Source organism: Chiloscyllium punctatum, chromosome 45, assembly GCF_047496795.1.
Source record: "Chiloscyllium punctatum isolate Juve2018m chromosome 45, sChiPun1.3, whole genome shotgun sequence".
In the NCBI taxonomy this organism is placed as follows: domain Eukaryota; kingdom Metazoa; phylum Chordata; class Chondrichthyes; order Orectolobiformes; family Hemiscylliidae; genus Chiloscyllium; species Chiloscyllium punctatum.
In genome coordinates, this window is record NC_092783.1 from 45,809,120 (window position 1) to 45,837,054 (window position 27,935).

Genomic DNA, 27,935 nt, shown 5'->3' on the forward strand with positions numbered 1-27,935 from the left:
CTCCAAATTAACTGAACTGCCCCCGGACAATTAGGGATGGGCAATAAATGCTGGAGTGGCCAATTATGCTGTCACCCCCTGAATGAATTAAAAAAAACTTCAATTGGCTTAATCCACACTTGTCCATCTTCTGGAAGATGGCTGTCCAGGAAGCTTCTGCATTTACCACCTGTCTCCAATTATGGAAGGAGCTGCCAGAAGAAATGGTGGAGGCTGGTACAAATGCAACATTTAAAAGGCATCTGGATGGGTGTGTGAATAGGAAGGTTTAGAGGATATGGGACTAGATTACGTTAGGATATCTGGTCGGCACAGACGAGTTGGTATCGAAGAGTCTGTTCCTGTGCTGTACATCTCAATGACTCCGGTGTTAAAAGCCAAAATTAAATCAGCTTTGACCAATTTGAATGAAAAGTGATCTCAAAGGGTTGCATCATAAGATATAGGAATAGAATTAGGCCATTTGGCCTATCGTGCCTGATCTGGCACATTTTTGCATATTTCATATACAACTTATTCCTACGCGTAGTGCTAATTTTCTTTAGTTGAGAAACATAAATCACCTTCTGCCTTTTTTTTTGCCCCTGCCCTATTCAGACAACAGAAATTTAAAAAGAAACAAAGTGCTGGAAACACTAAGCAGTTTCGACAGTATCTGTGAGGAGAAATACAGAGTTAACATTTGAAGTCCAGTGTGACAACTCTTCAAAACTGAGCTGGAGTCATGCTTGCCACTGTTTAAGATGGGTGGTAAGAACAAGCTAGGGAACTAAAGACCAGTGAGCCTGACCTTGGTGGTGGGCAAGTTGTTGGAGGGAATCCTGAGGGACAGCATGTACATGTATTTGGAAAGGCAAGGACTAATTAGGGATAGTCAACATGGCTTGGTGCGTGGGAAACCATGTCTCACAAACTTGATTGAATTTTTTTGAGGAAGTAACAAAGAGGATTGATGAGGGCAGAGCAGTAGATGTGATCTATATGCACCTCAGTAAGGCGTTCAACAAGGTTCGCCATGGGAGACTGATTAGCAAGGTTAGATCTCATGGAATACAGGGAGAACGAGCCATTTGGATACAGAACTGGCTCAAAGGTAGAAGACAGAGGGTGGTGGTGGAGGGTTGTTTTTCAGACTGGAGGCCTGTGACCGGTCGAGTGCCACCAGGATCGGTGCTGGGTGCTCTACTTTTTGTCATTTACATAAATGATTTAGATGTGAGCATTAGAGGTATAGTTAATAAGTTTGCAGATGACACCAAAATCGGAGGTGTAATGGATATCAAAGAGGATTACCTCAGATTACAACAGGATCTTGACCAGATGGGCCAAGACGTGGCAGATGGAGTTTAATTCAGATAAATGCGAGGTGCTGCATTTTGGGAAAGCAAATCTTTGCAAGACTTATACACTTTAATGGTTAGGTCCTAGGGAGTGTTGCTGAACCAAGAGACCTTGGAGTGCAGGTTCATAGCTCCTTGAAAGTGGAGTCGCAGGTAGATAGGATAGTGAAGAAGATGTTTGGTATGCTTTCCTTTATTGGTCAAAGTATTGAGTACAGGAGTTGGGAGGTCATGTTGCAGCTGTACAGGACATTGGTTAGGCCATTGCTGGAAAATTGTGTGCAGTTCTGGTCTCCTTCCTATAGGAAAGATATTGTGAAACTTGAAGGGTTCAGAAAAGATTTACAAGGATGTTGCCAGGGTTGGAGGATTTGAGTTATAGGGAGAGGCTGAACAGGCTGGGGCTGTTTTCCCTGGAGTGTCAGAGGCTGAGGGGTGACCTTATAGAGGTTTACAAAATTGAGGGGCATGGATAGGGTAAATAGGCAAAGTCTTTTTCCCTGGGGGTGGGGGAGTCCAGAACTAGAGGGCATAGGTTTAGGGGGAGAGGGGAAAGATATAAAAGAGACCTATGGGGCAACTTTTTCACAGAGCATGGTATGGGTATGGAATGAGCTGCCAGAGAATATGGTGGAGGCTGGTACAATTGCAACATTTAAGAGGCATTTGGATGGGTATATGAATAGGAAAGGTTTGGAGGGATATGGGCCGGGTGCTGGCAAATGGGACTAGATTGGGTTGGGATATCTGGTCGGCATGGACGGGTTGGTCCGAAGGGTCTGTTTGCATGCTTTTCATCTCTGACTCTGACTCGTAATGTTGGCTTCTCTACTCAGATCTGCTTATATTCTTCAATACTATTTTAACATCAAAACTCCCCAGCTATATTGCATTTATTAAAATATGTTACACTATCAGCAACATTAGAAATTTTCTGTGGATAGTTTTTCTCCAGTGGGGCTAGCATGGAATTTGTAACGGTTCATCCTGATAAGGGTAAGGTTTCCACAACTTGACTAAAACATCCACATCTGCCAGCCCCGTTTCTAAAGGGGTATGTCCTAGTAGAAAGAGGCGGACATTCCCAGCGAACTGGTCGGGAGGTATGCTACGAGAAGCGCTGATTGGTTGATGAGCTGAACGAAACTGGATCTGGTTGGATGCGAGTAAGAGAGAGGCGAGGCAAGGTTTTGTTGACTAAGGTGAGTGAGCGGGATGCGTTCGACAGGTTCAGTAAAAATGAAGGAATCTGATTTGTCACCATGTGCAGAGATTCGAGAGGGCTGGTATGTTTATTGCAGGTAGAAAGCCAAAGTTCATTGGCTGGCGCGGAAGGGTGCATCTCTGAAGCTGTAAAGGGAAGGATTAAGCAAAGAATTTAACCAGCGGACGCACTAAAACACGACAATTTACCGGAAGAACCCGCGAGAGTGAGTTTCATTTGTTTTGAATTGTCTATGAGCTCTTTCCAAACGTAGTTGGATTTATCGAGATTGGTTGTATTCAGGTGAGTAAATGATTAAACTGGGAGTCCCTTTCAATGTCATTGAGAGCGCTAAAGAAAACGCTGGGTGAAGTTCTCTTGACTCCGCTCTAAATGAAAGTATGATCGGTTGTCAGGGATAGAAGGCACAGCGTTGTCCGGTGTCGAGGCCAGGGATTTCACAGCAATCAGCGCGCTTCAGGTTTAGTTAAAAAGTTGATGAACTGTATCCCAGGCTGTGCAGCGAATCCGTCGCTGACCTGGGACACTCGATGCGTTCAAGCTTTCCGCGTACTTTAATCTAGCCTAAATGAATGATCTGTGATTAACACTGGATTCTCGATGAACGAGCTGATTGTGTATCGGGGAAAGTTGATTTGCCACCTACTTGAACTATCTCCCGGAAAGTGTTGTACCCAAACTAGATCAACGTCATTCTATTCCAGAGTTAATTTTGCTTGCTCCGAAGTCGTTTCCAGGCTCTTTTTTTTTGTTTCTGTTTAAAAACCCTCAAGTTTCGTTACGATTTGTTGGGCAAAGACTGAGATTTTTGAAACGATGTGGTGGGAAAGTGTGCAGAATGTTCTTGACTCATTATTGTTGGGATCTAAAAGTAACCAAAGCATTAGCCTGAACTATGTATTAATACCCAATTGGTGTATTGTGTAAAGTACACTTCCAGTACTTCGTTTCTACCTTTTTTTAAAAAGCAGATATTCTGTGTTGCAAGGAGTTTTTTTTTAAGAAGGAATGTTCAGTTTGAGCTGAATCTTATCCCCACCTTTTGTCAATACCATCACATGACCTGACATAGTGGGTTGAATACTGGCGGCTCGACTAACCTGATATTGCAGGAGCAATTTGCGTTAATCTTATTGGCTAAAAATGCTGCTTTCTTCGTGCATACCTGAGCATACTTTGCCCCTTCGTTTATTCTAGTGTTCACTGAAAGGAAAGAAGAGGTGTAACCGTGTGGTGGACAAGTTAAATCATCGCGCGTCGTGGGGGAAACGCTCATTTGTTAAATGTTGAATTTGAAGTTCAGACCAAAAGGAGAACCTCTGTTTCTCTCTTCCTCCCTTTTACGTTTCCTGGTGAATAAACGAAATTGAAGGGCTGTTTTAAAACTGGATTCTTCCGCCCTGTTCCCTTTTGAAATTTACAAAGCGATGTTCAAACTGCTTTTTGAAAAAAACATGATAGTCTGATTTAAAAAAAAATGCAGGGGCCATTTAGAATTTTAATAGGATTTTTGTATATTTCCAAAATCAGGTTTGGAGAAACGTGCTGTACAATGTTAATTACAGTCTCCCATAAATGCTCTTTCGTGGTTTGTAAAGGGTTTTCACGCAGTCAAAGCTTTCTAAATCTTTGCATTTTAAGTGGTGTGCCCATTAAGGCAATTCCACGTTGCCCTTCTAATGACTCTCCATTTTATGGCAAGTGCACACTAATCATAGCAGAGACATTTTGATGTATAAATTTGCTGATCTGAGTGTATTTAAATGAGCTCTGATTTATAAGGAGATGTACCCTTTTCAGGTGAATAAAACATTGGTACATCTTTTGCTGTTGAAATAAGCCTTACCAGTATTTAGAATTAGAATTAGCTTTATTGTCACGTGCTCACATGAGGACAGTGAAAAATTTAGATGTTGCCACTTAGGGTGCTATGTTGGCTACAGAAGTATCTAGGTACAGATTCATAAGTACAAATTCTTCGGAGTTGGGGAGGGGTGGCGGGGAAAACAAAAAGTCCAACATGGCAGACCTTTTGTGTCACCTTAGTACAAAATCATATGAATAAATCTGAAAAATAATGAATTTTAAAAGTTCAGAATAACAGTCCTTCCAACCCAATCCGTGCTGGCATCTAGCCTATAGACCGTGCTGGGCTTCACCTCAAGGGCAGAAGTGCGAGGATTCACCTCCAGGCCAGAAGTCTGTGCTGAGGCCAGGAATCTGCACTGGTTCCACCTGAGGCTCTTAAGGGCAGGAGTCCATAATGACTTTGCTTTTAAAAGGACACAAGGTCAGAAGAAAGAAGGGGGGGAAAAAACACAAAAATGGAGGGAGCGGTCAAGCTCCAGTTGAGCAGTCCTACTCTGCTGCCATCTTGGAATTAATTACACACTGATGCAGCAAGCGTAAGAAAGTCTTTAATTAAACTGAAAAATCTAAAAGCCGCTATTTGAGATTTTCATCATTCAGACATTCATGGCTATGCCTTTGGCTGCCATGGCCCTAACTTCTGGATTTCCTCCCTACTAAATCTCACCACCTCTTTAACACTCCTTACTCCTTCAAGACATTTTTTAGAAATCTATCTCTTTGACAAAACCTTTGGCCACACTCCTTTGTGACTTATTGTTAAATTTTATTGTATACTGCTCCAGTGAGGTTACTTGATATTAAGTTAATACAATAAATTGTTGTGGTTAGCTTTATGACATGGTATATTCTGTTGGGCTCATAACCGAAATACATTGAACTTGTGCCACCACTGAATTTACATAGAATATATAAGCAAACTAAACTCCCCAGTGAAAGTTTAGTGCTGATTTGAACTACTGCTGACAGGGAGTCATTTAAAGATTGCATATAATAAATTAAAAATAAACAAATATTGGAAATGCACAGCAGCTTTGCCAATCTCTGAAGAGAAAATCCGAAATATAATTTCCAGTCAAATATTACTTCAGAAAACTGTGTTTTAAGAAGCATGCTATTTGGGATTCGAAGAGGAATCTTATTTGAATCAAGGTTAACCCTGTTTCTCTCTTGAAAAATGCTGACAGTCCGAAGTATTTTCAGAACAAAGAAAGTTCAGAGGAACTGAATAGGTAATTTGCTTCAGTTTTCACAGTGGAAGACCCCAGCAGCATATCAGAACTTCAGAAGACAGGGGTCAGAGGTGAGTGTAGTGGCCATCACTAAGGAGAAGGTACTAGGGAAGATAGAAGATGATCTTTCAAGAATCACAGGGGTCAGGGAGAGTCCCAGAGGACTGGAAAATTACTAAAGTAACACCCGTGTTTAAGAGGGAAGGAAACAGAAGATAGGAAACTGTAGGCCAGTTAGCTCAAATTCAATTATTGGTAAGATTTTACAGTTCATTGTTAAGAATAAGATTGCAGAGTATTTAGAAGTGCATGGTCAATTAGGATTGAGTCAGCACAGCTTCATCAAGGGGAGGTCATGACCAACAAATCTGGTAGAATTCATTTAGGAGGTAACAAGCAAGTTAGATAAAGGAGAGGCAACAGATACAATCTATTTGGGTTTCTAGAAGGCCTTTGTCAAGGTGTCATACAGGAGGCTGCTAAATAAAATAAATTATTAGGGACAAGTACTGATATGGACAGAGGGTTGGTTGTATGACAGAAGGCAGAGAGAGGGGATGAAGATGTCTTTTTCATGATGGCAGCTGGTGACTAGTGGAGTTCTGCAGTGGTCTGTGTCAGGACCACAACTGTTCAAGTTATACGTTAATGATCGGATGAAGGAACTGAGGGCATTATTGCTAAGTTTGCAGATAGCACAAAGATTGGTGGCAGGACAGATGGTACTGAAGTAGAGAGGCAGCAGAAGGATGTGGGCAAAGGAGTGGCAGATGGAATATGATATGAGAGTCTGAGGTTATGCACTTAGGAAGAATAGAGGTGTAGACTATTTTCTACATGGGGGTGCAGCGGTGGTTCACGAGATCAATTCCTGGAATGGCGGTATTGCCACACACTGAAGGACTGGAGCGACTGGGCTTGTATACCCTTGAGTTTAGAAGACTGAGAGGGGATCTGATTGAGACATATAAGATTATTAAAGGATTGGACACTCTGGAGGCAGGAAACATGTTTCTGCTGATAGGTGAGTGCCGAACCAGAGGACACAGCTTAAAAATACAGGGTAGACCATTTAGAACAGATGAGGAGAAACTTCTTCACCCAGAGAATGGTGGCTGTGTGGAATGCTCTGCCCCAGAGGGCAGTGGAGGCCCAGTCTCTGGATTCATTTAAGAAAGAGTTGGATAGAGCTCTCAAGGATTGTGGAATCAAGGGTTATGGAGATGAGGCAGGAACAGGATACTGATTAAGGATGATCAGCCATGATCATATTGAATGGTGGTGCAGGCTCAAAGGGCAGAATGACCTACTCCTGCACCTATTGTCTATAAAGGCTTCAGAAATCAGAAATGCAATGGGACTTGGAAGTCATAGTTCAGGATTCTTTTAAGGTGAATACGCAGGTTCAGTAAACAAGAGCAAAAGTATACTGCTGAGGCTGTTTAAGGCTTTGGGCAGACAGCATTTGGAATATTGTGAGCAATTTTAAGCTTCGCATCTAAGGAGGGATGTGCTAGTGGGGAGGGTACCAGAGGAAGTTTACAAGAATGATTCTGGTAGTGAAGGGCTTTTCATATAAGGAGAGAGTAGGGACTCTGTACTTTTAGTTTAGAAGGATGAGGGGGAACCTCATTGAAACTTACAGATAACTGAGAAGCCTGGATAGAGTGTATATAGAGAAGATGTTTCCACCAGTAGGAGAGACTAGGGCCTGAGGTCACAGCCTCAGTGAAGGGAAGGCACTTTAGAACTAAGATGAGGAGGAATTTCTTCAGCCAGAGGGTCATTAATCTATGGAACTCATTTCCACAGAGGGCTGTGGAGGCCAAGTCATTCATTCTATTTAAGACAGAGATATGTTCTTGATTAGTAAAGGAATCAAAGTTTACAAGGAGAAGGCAGGGCAGTGTGGTTAGAAACATATTTGCCATGATTGAATTTGCTCCATTATTCAATTGGCCAAATGACCTAATTCTGCTCCCAAACTCCTGTGGTCTTATTGCCAGCATCCACAGTATTTTTCTTTAATACAAAGCTTTAAAAGAATCTGTTAAGGCCTCTTGTGGTGCCATGGAACTTTCCTAACCTTTTGTGGATAGTTTGACATTGAGTTCATCTACTCCAGTCTATACTTTCTTGTCATCTTCTACTGCTTAATTCACAATCATTCTCTCTAATCAACTGTGCATAATAATTATCCTGTTCACCCCAATCTCAGATGTAGTTTCCCTCATTGTGCCATTATCAACTGCACTTCTTGGAAACTGGACCACAAAATATTGATGATATGAAATCTGCAACTTTAATAGTGGGTGTTCTTATAGTAAATCCATATCTTATTACATGGAATGGTATATCTAGTTGTAAAACAGGGTGACATTTGATATACTGTACAGTACACAATGGCCATGTGTTAATTCATCTCCAATGTTTTCCTGGCTTTTCTGTTAACAGGAAGTAATATAATTAGAACATATTGTGACTTAACATAATGTGATTTTTAAATGTTTGGTAATTTCTTGTTGAGTTTCTTTTCTGATTTATTCTTTTTACGATGATATTTATATGTTCTTGTTTTCTGATTACAGTGTTTATTGGCTTTTTCTGGTTCTTATTCAAAGTATACCCTTGCCAGGACTAATCCAACTAAGAAGGCCCTAGTGCGATGCCCACAAGTGATACGTGGGCTGGACAATTTCCCATGGATTCCATTGCCAGTGTCAGTATTGTTGGAAGCTGCAACAATGTAATCAGCACTAACTCTGCTTTTGTAAGTCTTTCATATTTTAATAAGAGATAGCAATTTTCCAAGATGGGTGTGATAATTGTATAAAGGAGACAAGATAATCTGACAACAAAATCTCACCACGCTGAACAATTATTACTAATTTTTTTAAGTTGGTAATTTATTTTGTAATAATATTTTCTAATTTAAAAGATTGAAATTTCTGATCTCTTGACCAATTTTTGTGTGACCAACCATAATTTCTGTAGATGTTACATTTAATCCAGTGTTTCATAATCAAAACTGTTCTCTGATTTTTCTTGGGTGGAGCTTCTTATTTCTTTCTTATATGTTTGTATTTTGGGACCTGAGTACAATTGCATAGTAGTAAAAAACTTAATGTGTTTGAATATCTAGTCAACAACATTTGCATGGGTGGCACGGTGGCTCAATGGTTAGCACTGTTGCCTCACAGCACCAGGGTCCCAGGTTCAATCCCAGCCTCGGGTGATTGTCTGTGTGGAGTTTGCACATCCTCCCTGTGTCTGCGTGGGTTTCCACCCACAGTCCAAAGATGTGCAGTTCAGGTGAACTGGCCATGTTAAATTGTCCATAGTGTTGGGTGCATTAGTTAGAGGGAAATGGGTCTGGGTGGGTTACTCTTTGGAGGGTCGGTGTGGTGTTGTTGGGCTGAAGGGCCTGTTTCCACACTGTAGGGAATATAATCTAATGTGTAACATTGCAAAACAATTATTTGCCTAAGCAAGAGGAAAATATTTTTGTTTTGATATCCATAACCTCTCCAACTCCAATTTTGTTGTTTACAACTTCCAAATTCTGATTGGACAAGCCATGTAGCACATCACTGAATGCATGCTATATCAAATACAGAGGAGAGAAAAAGCCTGCAGTGTTTCATCAATACCAGAATTAAGATTTACTTAGATTACTTACAGTGTGGAAACAGACCCTTCGGCCCAGCAAGTCCACACCGACCCTCCAAAGAGCAACCCACCCAGACCCATTCTCCTACACTTACCCCTTCACCTAACACTACAGGCAATTTAACATGGCCAATTCACCTAACCTGCACATTTTTGGACTGTGGGAGGAAACCGGAGCACCCGGGGGAAACCTACGCAGACACGGGGAGAATGTGCAAACTCCACACAGACAGTTGCCTGAGGCAGGAATTGAACCTGGGTCTCTGGTGCAAAATTCCTTAATGTAAAGGAAACTTCAAACTCATCAAGCTAATCAATGTGGAATTGAGATAGGATATAATTTTCAATCGCTGTAAGTCTATAACACAGTTGGACAGATCTGACAGTTTACACACCCAGAATACTAAATCCATATACTTTATGCAAGTCATCTCAATTAATTTTATGAATTGGCCAATGTTTCTACTAATAAAATACACATATTGTCTCTCTTGATTTTTCCAAGTCTCTCTTAATTACCTTGAGTCATTTGGGAGGGAAGCAGGGAAGTTTCAGGGTTTAAAAGTAACAGCTGAGCTGGGGTAGTTGTATACACCACATTTTTGTGTTTGTGAAGATGGTTGTGGTTTTCAAGTACAAAGGGGATTTGTTTATATTATTAAGTTTGTGAATATTGTTTAATTTTCATGCAGAAATAGGAGTAGGACTAATTGGATAGCTCTGTGGAGGTGTCAGCGCAGGTCCGATGTGCTGAGTGATCTCCAATTGTGATTAGCATGAAACGTAAAGCAATCAGTATGTAAAACAGAATTGCTGGGGACTGATTGGTTTCCTTGCTTGTGGTAGCTATTTTTGTGATAACACAAGTTAAAAATGGAACCCTGTTAGATAATTTTGAGAAAGAGATATTAGGATATCCTGTATGTTTAGCTTTTTATTTGGGGCAGTTGGTGATTTCTTACTTTTCACTTGAAGAATGTAGAAGAACCTGTTTTTACTGACCTTTTAGATCATTGAAACTGGTACTTCCAGTTAGGATTTACGTTTGTAGATTAACTGTGGTTCATCTGTTTAACTCCTGGGTCAGCATTTGTTTTTTTTTGTGCTGATTTAAACAACATAATATTCACCTTTTGTAGTTTTTTAAAAAGTGCATGCAGCAACCTGCATTTAACTTTAGCGAATTAACCTATTCTCTTGTACAAAGGTAAAAATCACACAACACCAGGTTATAGTCCAACAGGTTTAATTGGAAGCACACTAGCTTTCGGAGCGACGCTCCTTCATCAGGTGATAGTGGAGGGCTCGATCGTATCACAGAATTTATCGCAAAAATTTACAGTGTGATGTAACTGAAATTATACATTGAAACATCCAAATCATATTCTCTTGTATGTTTCTATTGTAACAAATAGAATCTCTTATATAAATTGTTTCAAATTTGAAACATATCTGAAGCAGAAAGATCAAATCTGATTTACTGAGCAACTAAATTATTTTTTAAGTTTACCAGGCTATAATCAAATAATATTAAAGTCTAACAGATCAGTCTATGACACAGAGGGAGACCACTCAGCTATTGAAACTATATGAGCTCACTCAAGATCCACTTGCTCCAAAAGTATGTAATAATGTCCCTGAACAGATTGGTTAGAAACCATCTAGAGCAATTTCGCCAGTCTGTACTCGAGCCCTGTAATCCTTTCTTTCATACCCAATTCAAGTAATCAATCGCCTGCTTCCACCACATCATAGGTAGGGAGTTCCAAGTCATTGGTACATTTATATTTTATTAAATGGTATCTCTGACTCTCACATCTCCCAGGTGAAAGTGAGGACTGCAGATGCTGGAGACTCAAAGTTGAAAGTGTGTCACTGGAAAAAGCACAGCAGGTAAGGCAGCATCTGTGGAGCAGGAGAGTTGATATTTCGGGCATAAGCCCTTCATCAGGAATGTGGAGGGGAAAGGGGCTGAGAGATAAATGTTGGACTGGGGCTTTAGGGAAGATAGATGGGATGGTAATTGATGGATGCATGGGGAGGTGACCTGTATCCACCTATTCACCATCCCAACTACCGTCCCACCCCACAGCCCCAACCCCACCCCTCTATTTATCTCTCAGCCCTGTTCCCCCTCTATATTCCTGATGAAGGGCTTGTGCCCAAAATGTTGACTCTCCTACTCCTTGGATGCTGCCTGACCTGTTATGCTTTTTCCAGCATCACATTTTTCGACTCTTGTATGCCCCAGAAAAATCTCTTCCTCCAATGTCTGTAGAAGGATTCCTCTTCCTCCAATGTCTGTAGAGGGATTGTCTGTGTCCCCAATCACTTGTATTCTCAGCTAATTGTAACAGATCTTCTTTTGCCCCTGTAATGAAATATACCATAACTTTATAAAACAAACGATGTTGTGAAACTTGGAAGGGTTCGGAAAAGATTTACAAGGATGTTGCCAGGATTGGAGAATTTGAGCTATAGAGAGAGGTTGAATAGACTCGGGCTGTTTTCCCTGGAGTGTTGGAGGTTGAGGGGGTGACCTTATAAAGGCTTCTAAAATCATGAGAGGCATGGATAGGATAAATAGGCAAAGTCTTTTACCCTGAGGTGGGGGAGTCCAGAACTAGAAGCCATAGGTTTAGAGTGAGAGGGGAAAGATATAAAAGAGACCTAAGGGGCAACTTTTTCAAACAGGGTGGTGTGTATGTGGAATGGGCTGCCAGAGGAAATGGTAGGGGCTAGTACAATTGCAATATTTAAAAGGCATCTGGATAGGAATATGAATAGGAAGGGTTTAGAGGGATATGGGCCAGGTGCTGGCAGGTGGACTAGATGGGGTTGGGATATTTGGTCGGTATGAACAAGTTGGACTGAAGGGTCTGTTTCAGTACTGCACATCTCTATGACTCTGTAAACACATGCCCCCTTGCCTTGTTTGCTCCACAGAGACTAACAGCTTCCCTAAGCTAACAGTTCAAAGCTCTTATTCCTGCAACTACTTTCGTAAATCTCCTCTGTTCCTGTCAAGGATCTTCCGGAAGAATATTGACCAGAAGTGGTCACAAGCTCTCCGTGTGATTTAACTTGCGCTTTATAAAGGTCCAGCAAACTTCCCACCTTTTGTAATAAATACCTCTATTTATGAAGTTCAGAAGTGATATGCGTCACTAACTGCTCTCTTAATTTAGTCTATTGCTTTCAAAGATTTATACTTCTCCCCGAGCAGGAAGATTTGTGACAGCCCGTTCACAGTCTCCACTTCCTTTTGTAACCAGGATCAAAGGAACCAGACCAAATCATTTATCAATTCTTAAGCATCATCAGCCTTTCTACGACAGGTTTCTTATCAATTTTTACATTGCTACCAGTATTTTACCAACTTTCTCTAGTATTCTAGATCCACCCTATGCCTGCAAGTATACATTATGTTCCTGTCTTTTAAAATCCATTATTATTCACATGCTATTAAATTATTGGATTCCCTTATGTTAATTAGAATTCTCTCATTTAGCCTTTGGCAATTTTATTTTCCTCATTTCCCAACTAATCCCACAACTGCCCTCAGCAATGTTTTGTTTGCTCATGGGACATGGCTACATGCTTATTGCCTATCACTAGTTGCCCTTGAGAAGATGGTGGTGAGCTGCTACCTTCAACCACTACAGTCTGTGGGCTGTAACTAGACCCTTAATGCTGTTAGGAGGGGAATTACAGGATTTTGACGCAGTGATAGTGAAAGAACAGCAAAATTTTTCCAAGTCAGAAAGGTGAGTGGAAAATTGCAGATGTTTCTTTCCATTTATCTGTCTTTCTAGATGGGTGGGTTTAGAAGGTGCTGTCTAAGGAGCTTTGGAGAATTCCTGCAGTGCTTGGAGACAGTGGCTGCAATGTGTATTGAGTGTTGGTAGTGTGGATGTTGGTGGATACAGTGCCAATCAAATGGGCTGCTTTGTCCTGGCTTATGTCAAGTTTCTTGAGTTGCTGGAGCCCACACTCATCCAAGCAACAGCGGAGTATTCCATCACACCCTGATTTTTGCCTTGTAGATGGTGGACATGATTTGGATGTCAGCGGGTGAAGTAGTCACTACAGAATTCTTAGAATGTGATCTGCTAATGTAGAGACAGTATTTATATGGCAGGTCTTTTCACTTTCTCATCAGAGATAACCCCCAGGATATTGACAATGGGGAATTTGTGGATGGTAATGCTGAATGTCAAAGGATGATGGTTAAATTCTCTTATTGGAGATGTTATTGTGTGGCATGAATGTTACTTGTGACTTGTCAGCCCATCCTTCATAATGTCCAGGTCTGCTGCATTTTGACAGGGATTGCTTCAGTACTTTAAGAGTCACCCATCACCCACTTCTGACCTCATGATGAAGGGAAAGTCATTGAAGCAGCTAAAGTTGGATTGTGCTAGAACACTACCCTGATGAACTATTACAAAGATGTCCTGGAGCTGAATTGACTGACTGACCTCCTACAACCACAACCATCTTCCTTTGTGTCATGTATGACACTAACCACTGGAGAGTTTTGCCCTAATTTTCATTGCCTCCAGTTTTGTTAGAGTTCCTTGATGCCAACTTAGTCAAATGTGGCCTTGGTGTTAAGGGCAGTCACTCTTAGTCCACCTTTGAAATTCAGCTTTTTGGTCCATGTTTGATCCAAGATTGTAAAGTAGTCAGGAGCGGAGTGGCCCTAGTGGAACCCAAACTGAGTGTCAGTGAGCAGGTACTGCTTGATATAACACAGCTGACAACGCCTTCCATCATTTTACTAATGATTGAGAGTAGTCTGATTGTGAAGTAATTGGCTGGGTTGGATTTGTTTTTTTTTGTCAGGAAGTACCTGGACAATTTTTCACATCAGGTAGGTGCCAATATTTAGCTGTAGTTGGCCAGGGCTGTGGCAAGTTCTACAGCACCAAATCTTCAGTACAATTGATGGAATATTTTTCCAGGCCATGGCCATTGCGGCACGCAGTGACAGTGCCAGACAGAATGATATAATGTATCCTCAATGTGAAGACAGGAAATTGCCTCCATGAGGACTGTGCAGTCACTGTTACCAATACTATCATGGACAGTTGCATCTGCAGCAGGTAAATTGGTGAGGATGGGGTCAAGTGTGTTTTCCCTCTTGTTTGTTCCCTCACTACCTGTCACAGTTGCAACCTAGCAGCCATGTCCTATAGGGCTTGACAAGTAGTGCTGTTGCTTAGCCACTCTTTGTGGTGTATATTGAAATTCTTCACTAGGGTTTTTTCCCCTTCATTCTCCAGCTTCCTTGTTATCCAAGGATCTTGGACAATGCTTTCCTTGCCTTTCACTCTTTTGAGCTATACCTAGACTATGCCTAACACTCTTCTATGGAGATCACCTGTTGTTCATTTTGCAGTTTTTCTATCAGTCTTTTGATTTTTTTTTTACTTTGGCTACATTGCCTTTCATCCCAATAAAACTAGCCTACTTCTTATTTAGAGGCCCTAATTTAAGTTATTCTTTGTTGTTTTCCGTTGTTAATCTACACTCTGGAGTGATTATTATTTCTTTATTCACATGTTCTCTCACTGACACTTGAGCCACCTGGCTCACCTCATTCCCCATTGACAGATTCAGTAAATTTTCCTTTCCAGTTGGACTGAGAACATACTGTTAACGGAAATTCTCTTGCATATGTTTCAGAAGTGCCACCTTCCCCTTGCCCTTTATTCTAATACTTACCTAATTGATATTTGGGTAACTAAAGTTGCTCATAATCATCACTCTTCATGATTTTTGCTCATCAATGTTTTCCCTGCAAATCTGCTGCTTGATTTTATATTTATGTCACTATTTGGAGGCCTAGAAAATTTACCCTAATGTTATGCACTTTGTTCAGATTCATTGAATAACTTTACTGTGCTACATAAATGCAAGTTATATATAATAAGATGTTTGTCAGGTGCATTATCAAACAGTCAATATGGATATTAAGCCAGACTGGTACGTTTTTAAGGGAGATTCTTTGAGAAAGAGAGGTTTAGAGAGGGAATTCAGAGCTCATGTTCACCACCAGCTGAAGGCAGAGTTACCAATGCTTGAGCAGTTATTTTCATCAATTTTGCAAAAGGCCAGAATTAGAGGAGTGTACGTATTTCTAGTGAATTTTATAGAGATTGGAAGTGTTGAGGTCCTGAAATAATTTGAGAATGAGAATTCCCATTTGAAATGTACGATACCTTGTGAATTTTTTTTAAGTTCAAAAAATTACGAACAGTTATTTTAAATCTTATAAATTTAAGATATTTTAAGCTAACAGGTGGTTGGGATTGTAATTGTGCTTCCTCTTTCTTTAAGGACTGTAAACACAGTGTTTTGACAATTGATAAACATCTTTCATCCATTGTATTAGGAAGACTTTTAATCCCTTATGGCTATGAATTGGAGGCTGATAAAACACATGATTCAATAGAGCTTTTATTGAGTTAAGCTATGAGGGATTTTTTGCTAAATGTAAGTTTAAAATACAGTATTGAAATGATGTTGGAGTGAAGTGAAATTGTGCCTCATAATGTATGTATACTTTATTGTGCAAACATGAAATGGACTGATTTGAAAGCTGCTCATTATATTAATGTTTGTCTACTTACTGCAAAACAATGTGGCTTAATGCTTCCTACCTAACCTTATCACTCAGAATTATTTACTTAGTCCACCTGCTGAGAGATTGAAGAATCATCTATTTGAATGACTTGAATATTCAGTTCAGATCACCGATGGGGTAGTATTGTGATACCAATGGATTACACTATTGTACAGCTGACATTGAACAATGCAAACAAATACCATATTTATAATGCATTTGGGCAATTTACAAGATTGAGTTACTGTACTTGGATAGACATTATTTTGTATTGGACTGAGGTGTAAAAAGTTAAAAATCCACAACAACAGGTTATAGTCTAACAGGTTTATTTGGAAGCACTCGCTGTCAGAGAGTAGCACTCCGAACGCCAGTGCTTCCAAATAAACCTGTTGGACTATCACCTGGTATTGCAAAGTTTAACTTTGTACTTGACAGAGTAAGGCAAAATCCCAATCTTATTATCATACTTTGTGTTTTGATGAAGCCTTTTAACAACATTTCCTGAGAGAAACAATGAATCCAGTTGAAACATCTGACTGGAAATCCAATTAAAAGTGTGCATTAATCATTTAACTTTGAATTGAATTCCAATTACTCTGAGAAATTTGTAAAATTGTATAAGAATTTCATTTTGATTAACTAGAGAGAGGCAAATGCTCCTTTTGCAGGTGAGTGTCACCAAAATGTTCATAGATGGACAATTCATTATGCAATTCCCTAAGTTGTAAGATTTAATCATTGCTTTGTTCTCCATGGCTGCTTGGATCATTGTTCATAACGATTGAATGCAGGAACATAATCAGACTATATTGAACAAAGTACCTTTTCTGGCTTTATCCCCAAAATGTCATCCATCTCAGTCTGGTAGATTTGGATATTATCTCAAGATAAGTCTTCTCCATGTCTGTGGCTTGGGAGAATCTGCGTGTTCTTCCTATTGACAACAAGCAACAGAAGTATTTTTGTCTATCCCCGTTGAGGTTTAACATTTCTGAAAAGTAAATGAAAATCAAAGGACAAGGAAACATCTGTTGGGCTGTAGTTCCTGGTGACCTGCACATACTTAAAATACTTTATGGAGCATTGCTGAATCTTGAAGACCATATTTAATTTGACGCTTTTCCCTCTATTTTGCTGGTGAGATATGTATTTCTAGCAGTTAGTGGACAAGTAATTTTGTCCATATGAATATTTTGACATAGTTATTGAGTAAATCTTTATTCATGTTAGATTTGTTAATACTTGGGAAATTTACAGGAGGAAATGATAAACCCTGAAAAAAGGAAGACTTGCTCCATAGCTACGAGAGATTATATTCAAACATACAGGATTCCTGTTTATGCTGACCTAGAACTTTAATTGTATCATTTCTGTATGAGCTTTGTCCATGCCTAGCGATGATAATGGGCGAAGCTGTTTGTCAATTAAATCTTTACATAAATTCATCAAATTTGACTCCATATCAAACAAAATAATTTGACTCTGATCCTTCTGGGATGGAACTTCTGCTTCATTTAGTTTAGTCCTGTCTATATTTTCTCTCTCCATTTCATCATATTATGAAACAAAACTAGCTCTGTATCATTGGCAAACTTGCAATATTAATGTACCCATAACCCTTTTCCCCCAGACTTGATGTTGACCCAATTCATTTTGTTTTCATTTCTTTAGGATTTGTGAACAGCTTGTGGGCTGTTCCTCAGATATGGTCTGAGTAGTTCATGTTGTTTGTCAGTATTTATTCTAAAAGGATTGGAGGTGGAGGAAAATGTTTTAGGTTATACAAGTTATAAACTGGAGAATTGCAAGCAAGCAAAATTCAAGGGTGGGAAATGACCAACTGGTCCCTCAAATCTGCCATTCTGGCTGAACCATCCCACTCAACCATTCCTTTGACGAAAATATTTGAAAAGAAATTACCTCATTCTTCCTGTCAGTACAGGAAAGGATTTCTATTGCTCCATGTACTTGTTCACCCATGACCATACAAAATCAGTGTGACAATGAATGTATACAAAGAGATATGTGTGAGGGTTTTAATATCTCTGTTCAAAAATAATATTTCTAAAAAGTTTAAGACCTTGAACTCCTGCAAGTCTTTGTGAGATGTTGGCTTTAGTTAATGATATGAGATGCATATAACACAGAATGATATTTTTTTCAAAATCTCCAATTTCCATGGTTTTTTTGGACTTGCTCTGGCACTTGACTAAAACATTTGATTAAACCAGTTTAAAACAGTCAGGGGTGAGGAGATAGATGAGAGGTATATTTGTTTGGGGTGAAATTCAGGCTGCTCATGCAAAGAATAGATATGGAATTGAAATGTAGGATTTCAACAAAGTCCAATCAAGTTTAATTTGAGCCAGTTTGGATAGGCTTTGTATTGTATGAGAGTTGCTGCTGTTAAAATGTCGAAGTCCTTTATAATGAGCATAGGATCACTGTTTTTCCTTGTGAATAGCAGTAATTCATAAAGCCTGCTTTGGTCAGTGTGGGTCAGTGCTTTTTATCCCTGACTCTTGAATTTCAAACTTAAACAATCCCATACAATGGCACTAAATGTTTGCCTTGATTTTCCTTCAACAGAACGATGAGTACTTGGACTATCTTTCAGCAGAAGAGAGGGAATGTCTCATGTTTCTTGAAGAAACTATTGATGCATTAGATATTGAAGACAATAATGGGTTATCTACTGATGAATTGGAGCAAACCAAACATTCCACTAAAACTGAGAGTGTGCCAGAAAGACCTATCCTGTCACACCCTGAATTAGGATATCGTCAAAGTCCAGGTGAGACTCTGATTTTAAATAGTTATACATGTCTTCATGCAATTGGTGGCACCTTCATTGTGGTTAGAAATATGTTTAAAATAAGGGTAGAAATAGAGTCTTGAGTGAAGAGAGACCAGTGGGATTAGGTTTAGATCATTCCAGCAAATTGCAATAAATCCCTAAAGGGCTAAATGGCTTTCTTTTCTACTGTATATATCCATTTCTGTGGTATGAAATAATTTGGATCCAGAACCTGCATCCTGGAATAATTGCACTTGATAATTATAAACATTTTTGTCATTTTTGTTAGGTTGTACACAACAAGCAGAATATTGATTTTTGTGCACTCTTAAAGGCTATTTCTCTAAGCACTGTATTGTATAGCTGATGAGCAAGACAAGTAATTTCCTTTGACACTATAATGCAGTTATTATTGTCATTGGATAGCTCCCTGGAATTCCACTCCATCAGTTAGATTTTGTTCCTTGACTATTCTATTTCTATATAATGACTCATCCAGCATGGTTATCACTTCTGATGATTCCACTTTGCCACTTCCTTTATATCTCAAGCCTTGCTTTTGGCAGCTTTCACTTCTTCTTAAAAGGTGCTGTTGCTTTATTATAACATCCTCATTACCTTCAATGTGGCAAAGAAAATTCTAGTTCTCATGTAGGTCTTTAAATATGTGGCTCATGACACATACATCTCTAACCTACTTTCCATAGTTTTGTCTTTGTTCTTTTTTTATCATGCTGATATTTGTGACCTATAAATCCTCAGATAATTTAAGCCTGCTAAAGATAATTTTCTGTTCTCTTAATATCTGCAAACAAGCAATTTTTCCCCCTCTCCTCCCCATGGTGCTTTCATAAAACATTCAGTTTGCTATCTTCAGCTTTAACTGGGATCTTGTTTGTTAGCTATAAATTAATTACCACTTAAGTTAAAAGGGTTGTGCATGTCCCAAGTCCCATCCAATAACCTACTCGAGTGTTTAGCCGAGGTACTGAGGTTGTGCTTTAATGATCAAACGGGCTGTGTTTTGAATGAAATGTTAAACTAGTCATGCATACCACTTTAGGCGGATATAAATTATTTGAATGGCTTTACTGTGAAGAAAAGAAGGGGAGTTCCCAGAGTGTCTTGATCATCACTAATGGAAATTAAATGATCATCACATTGCTATTTGTGACATCTTGCTGAGCACAAATTTCCTGCCACATATCCCACATTCCCAAACTGACCATATTTTAAAAAGAACATGAATTTTTTTATTTGTTCATGTGTGATTGTTGCTAGCAAGGCATCATGGATTGCCCATCTCTACTTATTCACTGGTGATGAATGCTAAAAGTGATATTATGCCAATCAAGTGGACTGCTTTGTCCTGGATGATATCAAACTGCTTGAGTGCTGTTAAAGATGAACTTGCCCAAGAATGTGGAGAATATTTCACTACATTCCTATCTTGTAGATGATGAAATGTCTGAGGAAATGGGAGGCGAGCTATTTGTCACAGATTTCCCAGCCTCTGACCTGTTCTTATAACCACAACATTTATGTTGAACATAGAAGAGTACAGCACAGGAACAGGCTCTTCAGCTCACCATATAATATGGAATATGACACCAAATTAAACTAAATCTTTTCACCTGCCCGTGGTCCATATCTTTCCATTCCTTGCTTATTCATGTGCCTATCTAAAAGTCTCTTAAACTCCCCCCATTGTAACTGCCTTCACTACCACAACCCCTGCCAATATGTTCCAGACTCCTACCATGCTGCATTTTTAAAAAAAAATTGCCCCTCACAACTCCTTTGAACTTCCCCTTCTTACCTTAAATGCATGCCCCTTAGTATTAGACATTTCAACTCTAATAAAATGATTTTGACAGTCAACCCTACCTATCATAATTTTATAGACCTCTTTTAAAGTCTCCCCTCAGCCTCTGCCACTACAGAGAAAATAACCTGAGTTTTTCTTGTCTCTACTTCTAGCTCATACCTTCTTATCCAAGCAGCGTCCTGGTAAACCTCTTTTGCACCCTCTCCAAAGGCTCCACCTCCTTCCTGTAATGAGATGACCAGAACTGAATACAATACTCTGTGTGACCTAACCATATGGCTGGTCTGGCTTACTATTTTGAGGGAATTCTATAATGGTAATAACGTTGTTGAATTTAAAGGGTTAGTTATATTTTTTTTTGGGATAGCCACTTCCACCATTTTTGTGTGACATGAACGGCATTGCTATTTTATTCATCAGCAAAGCTTGAATGGTACTGAACTTTGTTAAATCACCAGCAAACATCCTTATCTGACCTTTTTTTGATGAGGGAAATGTCATTCAGAGCCATCTGAAAATGATTGGAAAGAGGGTACTGCCCTAAGCAACTCCTGTGGTAGTTCTAGAGCTGAAATGATTTGCCTCCAACAGCCGTGACTATCTTTCTCTTGTGCTTGGTATGACTGCACTCAATGGGGGAGTTTGTCTTTTTTTTTTAACTTCTATTTCCTTAAAGTTTCTTGATACCATGTGTGATTAAATGTAAACAGGACACACTAAGCAATTTATTTCATCTCTTGAAGTAGATGTGGGCGTTGAAGCTTTACTATAGGCATGGCTAGCTTTGGAGCATTAATCTTCACTACCACATCCAGGATATTGTCAAGGCCTGTAAACTTTTGATGTATCACCTACCATCAGCTGTGTTTTTGAGTGGTTTCAAATTTGGTGAAGTCTGGCAGCTGTGGCACTGTGGGCCTTGGAAGGAGGTAGTGATGGATCACCCATTCAGTATTTCTGCTTGAAAATGGTGGCTTTCTCTTTGGGACTGGTTTTCTGGTCTCTGCCATCATTACAAAACTTCCTTTTGCAAATAATTGTTTAGCAGACCAACACAAACCCTGTCTGGATATAGCAGGACTACCATTCAGTAGTTGAGTGATCACTCAACTATGTCTTTTACAGCATCACTTCTTCTGTTTAGAATGGATGCACTCCTACATAGCTTCACCGGGTTGGCACCTTTCATTTTTAAGTTTGCCTAATGCTGCCTTACATAGCAAGGTGGTAGCCTGGCTTGGTGCTAATGGTAAAGTAAGGGACAAGTCATATCACAAGGTTACAGATTGTAGCTGAGTACTTTGAGCTGTGAATGATGGCCTGTAGCATTTCGTAGATGACTGGTTAGTTGACAGCTGCTAAATCTGTTCTTAAAGTATCCCATGTAATACTGTGTGGTAGTGCTGCACAATATGATGGAATATGTCAAATAACGAATGAGAAAGACTTGCAGAGAGAAATAGAAAGCATGTACTTTTTTTTTCTTCCAGAGCTTTCTTCAAATAGTTGGGTGGTCAATCCAGTTTGATTCTCAAGATTTTCTGGTGTAGCTTAAGTGACTTGCTGGGCTCTTTCACCGTGTAGTCAACAGTCAGCCACACTGCTGTGAAGCTGGAATTATACCTAAGCCAGACTGTCAGGATGACCAATTTCCTTATAGAAGGACATCAAAGATTAATGCAGACTAGGTGACTGCTTTACAGAACACCTCCAGTCCTTGCACAACATGACCCCGACCCTGTAGCTGGTTATTTTAACAAAGTATCCCCAGTTGCCTATTTGTCTGTCCTCAGCATGCTGCTTTGTTCCAGAGGAACAACATCTCATCTTCAGACTAGGCACTTTACAACTACTGGACTGAAGATTATGTTCAGCACCTTCAGGTTGTGAACCCATTCCCATTCCTTCCCTTGCTTTTTCTTTTGGATTTACTTATTGCATTCTCTGTCACCATGTACCCTATACCCAGCAACCCCATTAAATACAACATATGTCCCATTTCCAAGTTTGTTCTTTTCCTTCACCTCCGGTCATCTTCTGTTGTCTCTCTACAGGATGAGTCCTTCTGTATGCTTCCTCAATCCTGTGACATTTAATGCCCCAACACTAACTGTTTCTACATACTGCTACAAACCCATTCTTACAACACTGTCCTTTCTCTTAATAGGAAGAGTAGGCATCTCCATTGTTTTAGTTAAAAAAGTAAGTTACTTTTCAGTACTAATTTAGGTTAAGGGCTAACTACATAATTGAACAATCAGTGTGTTGTTTTAGAGTGAATTGAATGCCAGTTTCACAGGTTAATCTAAAGCAAATGGTGGATACTAATCATAAAATGTTGCGGAAACTAATCAAAAGGGAAGACATTTAAGATTATGTTGATAAGATATAGCAACACCTGAATGGAGACAGTTTAACCTTCTACAAATTTAATTTCTGTAATTGTGAGCCATGGAGCAATGATAGACCATGTGTAAAGGTTTCATGCACTGTATTTTAATATCAGAAATATATTTTTAAACGAAAATGGAAATTGGTGGAAATGCTCAACAGATCTGGCAGCAGCTGTGATGAGAAACAAGAGTTAACTTTTGGATAGAGTGACCTTCCTCAGAATCGTTCTGAGGATGGGTCACTCGACCCGAAACGTTGTTCTAATTTCTCTCCACAGATACTGCCAGACCTGCTGAGATTTTCCATCAATTTCCGTTACTGCAGTTCTTTCATATATAATTTTAAACATTGTTTTGTTTTCTATCTGTGATTATAAATTCCAGCTGCATCTACCATTTTCGTTAAGTAAAATAAATGGTCTTGTTGTCTATTTACAACAATTACGCTAACTTTAAAGTGATAAGCTAGATAAAATATAGATGTGCATTAGCAGCTATATGATGAATTGTATGGTGGAACACTTTTGCCTATATAGGATGGGATATTATCTAACTCGATAGCTCCAAAGGACTATGTGTTAAGATGTTTAGCTGTGCTGAACTTCCAAAAGCTTTTATCTACATGCTAACAGTTATTTGAAATGGTTGTTATATTTAGCTACCATTTAAGTTTTGAAGAATTCTGAATTTATTTAAGTTCTCCTAATTTTGATTTATTTTGAATTCCTTTAATAGAACCTGATGGAAAAATCCCAAGAGCAGTTTTACCAAACAACAAGAACAATAGCACTGAATTCATCTCCCCACAGACAGTGCAGGAAAAATCTGGAGCATATAAATTCCCACGGGCAGTTTCACCACACAGCAATAAAAACTGTACTGATTCCACATCCCCACAGATGGTGCGAGCTAAAACTGGAGCAAATACTTTGCCTAAGTATACCCAAAAACCTAGTGCTGAAAGCAAAAGCATGATACCCAATCAAATATCAGAATCCAGCAGAACTCCCATGCCTTCTGAAGATACAAGGCGAAGATCCAATAGTGCAATAGTTCAGCGTGAATTGGTGGAGTCTATTGAGGAAAAGACCAAGTTAGGTCCTCCCACGGCTCCAAAACCCCGGAAACTGCCATCCAATATCATACTGAAAAGCTTCCAGAAGAGTGATAATCTTATGGTACCTAATAGAAACTCTCAGAATAGCTTTAAGGTACAAAAAGGTGCTGCACAAAATGATGGATATAATTTATCTAGGGACAACAGCACAGATGAGGAAGTAAAACAAGTAAGAATGCAAGCTTTGAGTAAGTTAGGATTGCTGTCAGAGCCAGATGGCCAGAAAACCAATTCAGCAAGTCCTTCAAGTCTAAAAAAAGAGGGGACATCCATTGGTCAGACAGTCACAGCGAGTAATGAAGTTAAACGGAACCAACCAGAAATGTCAGCGAGAAACACCAACAGTCTGAAACGTCCAATTGGAATTGCACCTCCTCTGAACCATTCAGCAGCCACTGCTGCTGACCTTGGCGTGAGTGGCACAGCAAATAAAATGACAAATGTGACTGTGGGGAATGCAAACAGAGTGCAGTGGCAGCTGGGTTCCACAAAATCGAGCAGTTTAAAAAGGTTTACCACAGCCAGTGAAAACGCCCCTCCAACCACGAGCATAGGTTCAGCCCGAACCAGCATGCCAACCACCACGGTCCTTAACCCTGGCATGAGCAAAACACTCCCTCTTGCAAGAAGACCAGCAAATGCAAGCGAGGGAGAAGTGAAAAATATAAATGCAGCACAGTGGCAGTTTGGTGCCACAAAGGCAAGTAGCTTAAAGAGGTTTGGCACCGCTAGTGATCATAATCAGCCCACCTTGCATTCTGATGTTGCTCGAAATACTTCGATTGGTGCTGCCTCTGCTTTTGGTGTGAACACAAACAGTAGGCCCAGACCTGTGTCGATTTGTTCAGAAAAGGATTTGTCAGTCAAACATGGATCTCCATTCGAAGTTTTATCATCTGATAAACCAGGAAGGAAGTCTTTTCCAATTACAATAAACCATATTTCGGCCAAATTTCAGAAATCTCCACCAAAGGCACTTAATGTGCAAGTTGCGCCACCAGGACCATCCAGCAAAGACCACAGAGAAGCACTGAGAAAACTTGGCCTTCTAAAAGAATAGAAATGAGTTTAAAAGGCTGCACAGGATCTCATGGACTTAAGACAGTTCCATCAACATGCTGGAAACCAATTTATCTAAAACAGGCAATAACTTACTGCCACATAAAGCCATAGAGTCATTGCAATCTCTGACATGGGAATGAAGCTGTAGAATTAGAATATGGTTAAAGAGATCAATTTAAAATGAGCTGTTTTATTTTGTGTATTTAAATTAATGTAACTACTGCAATTTTGCCACCTTTTGATATATAAAGCATTTTTTTTTTGCATGTTGACCTTATTCATTTTGTGGGATGTGACCTCTGAATGCTTAGTACAATGCAAGACAGCTTTCCAGTTTTTCAATAGTATGTGTCCAGGGTTGGACTGTTGCCCTATTTGTTGGAATCAATAACCAAGACTTCATGAGAGATTCTATTAACTTTCTTAATGGGAGCAGTCCTATTATTAATGTCAAAGTACAATGAAAGACTTCTGTGTTTTGCAGTAGAAATAACTGTTTCAAAATGCTCTCCTTTTAAAACAATGACTTATGTTGTATGACTCTTCAGAGAAATTTTAGTTTTTATTGAAAGCATTGTTTTAATTATGACACTGTGTAAATGTATAATTAAGTGCATTCTGACTTTTTGTATGTGTGGAACTTTCTGTATAGATACTCTGTGTCTCATTAGAAAAAAATATTCCAACTCTGCCCCATTTCTTTCCAGTATCACTTCACATTTTTTTAATTAATTCTATAATATACCACTAAATCTATCTAAAAATTGACTAATTATGATTATAGTAATTGTCATATACAAATGCTAAATCTAATATGTATTAAGACATTATTTCAGTTTGTAATTTGTAAATGAACTAGTAATTCACTTACCTGCCATAAGTCATGAATTTAAAACATTAATTTCCAAGCAGTACTATAAATCTTTTAGCATAAGTTCCAAGTATATTGTTTTTAAATATTTCCAGCTGATTTTACAATAAATGTTCAAATTTGGTAATAAAATGGTACAGAATACTGTTATCCAATGCTGAAATTTGCTAGATTTCAACAAGGAATACACTGGTGTTGTTTTCTTGAGTTTTCTCTGGCCTTAACTCAAGCCTTTCTACATGACAGCTGCTAAGTGCACAGTAGGCCCTTCCTTTTTCTCTTTTAGCATCTAGTTTCTGTTCTCTTTAGGTAATTTCCTATCCACTACCTGACAGGATGATATTTTGTCAGAACCATAATCTCTTGTCCAATCACCAGGAATAGATTGCATTGGTTTCTTTGAGTATTTAACTAAAATGAATCGCAAATTGTCTGAAATCTGTTTAACTGCTGCAAAGCACCATTGACCACATATATATGTTGCGTTACTGTAACTACATTGAGTTTGACATTGGAAAGCTTGTAGCCATTTATATTGGATATATAAAACAAAGAAATGAACCAGTTAATGTGCAATTGAATATTTGAAGTGGAGGTGCAAGAGAAAATACTTCTGATTAAAATTGCAAGAATTGGCTTGTGCGAGAACCGATTTCTTCTAAAATTTGAATAGCTTTTCAATTTATACTACAGAAAATTAGTGCATGGCTGCATGCCAATAGTGAACGTTCATTTATAGTTAACCAGTTACAATGCTCAGGGTCCTTTTTTTTGTGCTTGATTTAAGGTAAGAATAAGATTGTTACAATTAGCTCTGTGCTTGAATTAATGAGGGGAAATTAAGCCAAGACATCTGGTTACTATCTAACATCTCCCTGAAAGGATGTATACTTACTGCAATTCAATGGCTGAGCATCTTATTCGACAATGTACTCTCATGGTCAAATGGCCTCTGGTGCAGGTGCTGCTCAAGAATGAACAAGTCATTTAGTTAGGATTCCACAGGAGAGCAACATCAAAGGGGAATTGCTAATCTAACTTCATCTGATGACACTTCTCCTCCAGGCTCTCACCATTGATAACTTGGCATCTCCATCTTCAAGATACTCCACCTTCATCTTTTGGAGAGTAGTGTCTTGATTATCTGAATGCTAGTCACAAAATGCCAATTTATTTCTTCATCAAATCCTTATGCAATGAAAACACAGCTTTGATTAATTTCTGATTTTCGTCCTGGATTACTTGTAACAGTGTCTGAAAGAGTAATCTTCCATTCCTAGAGACTCCAAGGTTGTAAGCTGTACATTAAGGAGGAATTAAAATGATTTAAAGAATACATTTTAATTAGTTTAAAAATAACATTTGTGCTTTTCTTAAACCCCCCTCTCCCATTAGTATAGTCACCAAGAATCTTAGCTACATCTAATTTACCTAAGCTCAAAGTATCTAGTTTAATGCAAAATGCTTTAAGTGCTGGGAGGTGGAGGAAGTGAGGTGAAAGTTTAGTGTTTCAGCTTTTTTGATCATGCAAACAAAGTGGTTTTCTGATGAGAATCTTTTTATTGTTTCATAAACCATAACGTTTGAGATTTCTGGAGTCCTTAAACAAAATAATACAATTACCGTGTTGAGTTTTATTCAAGATTTGTCCTGATAATTTACAAGGAAGGGGTGATTATAGATGAATGAGTGACAATTTTCAATTGTTTTTCAACGTAGCTTTATACAAAAAAAACGTGCTGTGACATAGATATGATTTTCAAGTTTTTAATTTGACACTAAGTTGAATGAAGTGTGTTTTCGTGGATCAGACACTTGTTCAAAATAAATCCCAATGGAAGTGTCACAAGTAATTTGTTTTCATGTAAACCGTTCATCATGTGACTTCTGTTTATACA

At 39.0% G+C, this 27,935-nt stretch overlaps 1 protein-coding gene across 3 annotated transcripts; it reads left to right on the top strand.

Moving 5' to 3' along the window:
- Positions 1–2,565: 2,565 nt before the first annotated feature.
- LOC140467342 (uncharacterized) lies at positions 2,566–27,751 on the top strand. Of its 3 annotated transcripts, none has more exons than XM_072563640.1 (4): positions 2,566–2,847; positions 8,255–8,436; positions 18,559–18,763; positions 23,723–27,751. In XM_072563640.1, exons 2-4 carry the CDS (start codon positions 8,332–8,334, stop codon positions 25,162–25,164), a joined length of 1,752 nt encoding a protein of 583 aa, XP_072419741.1. In that variant the 5' UTR covers positions 2,566–2,847; positions 8,255–8,331; the 3' UTR covers positions 25,165–27,751. The 3 variants fall into 3 exon arrangements, with proteins under 3 accessions (XP_072419741.1, XP_072419742.1, XP_072419743.1); XM_072563641.1 differs by having other exon boundaries at positions 2,566–2,770; XM_072563642.1 differs by lacking the exon at positions 2,566–2,847 and adding an exon at positions 2,984–3,025.
- The last annotated feature ends 184 nt before the right edge of the window (positions 27,752–27,935 follow it).

Bases quoted from the DNA above. Each gene is read 5' to 3' on its own strand.
- LOC140467342 (XM_072563640.1), top strand. From the start codon at position 8,332: ATGCCCACAAGTGATACGTGGGCTGGACAATTTCCCATGGATTCCATT. The intron at 8,437-18,558 runs GTAAGTCTTTCA...TTCCTTCAACAG, and splicing joins TCAGCACTAACTCTGCTTTT to AACGATGAGTACTTGGACTA. The intron at 18,764-23,722 runs GTGAGACTCTGA...TTCCTTTAATAG, and splicing joins AGGATATCGTCAAAGTCCAG to AACCTGATGGAAAAATCCCA.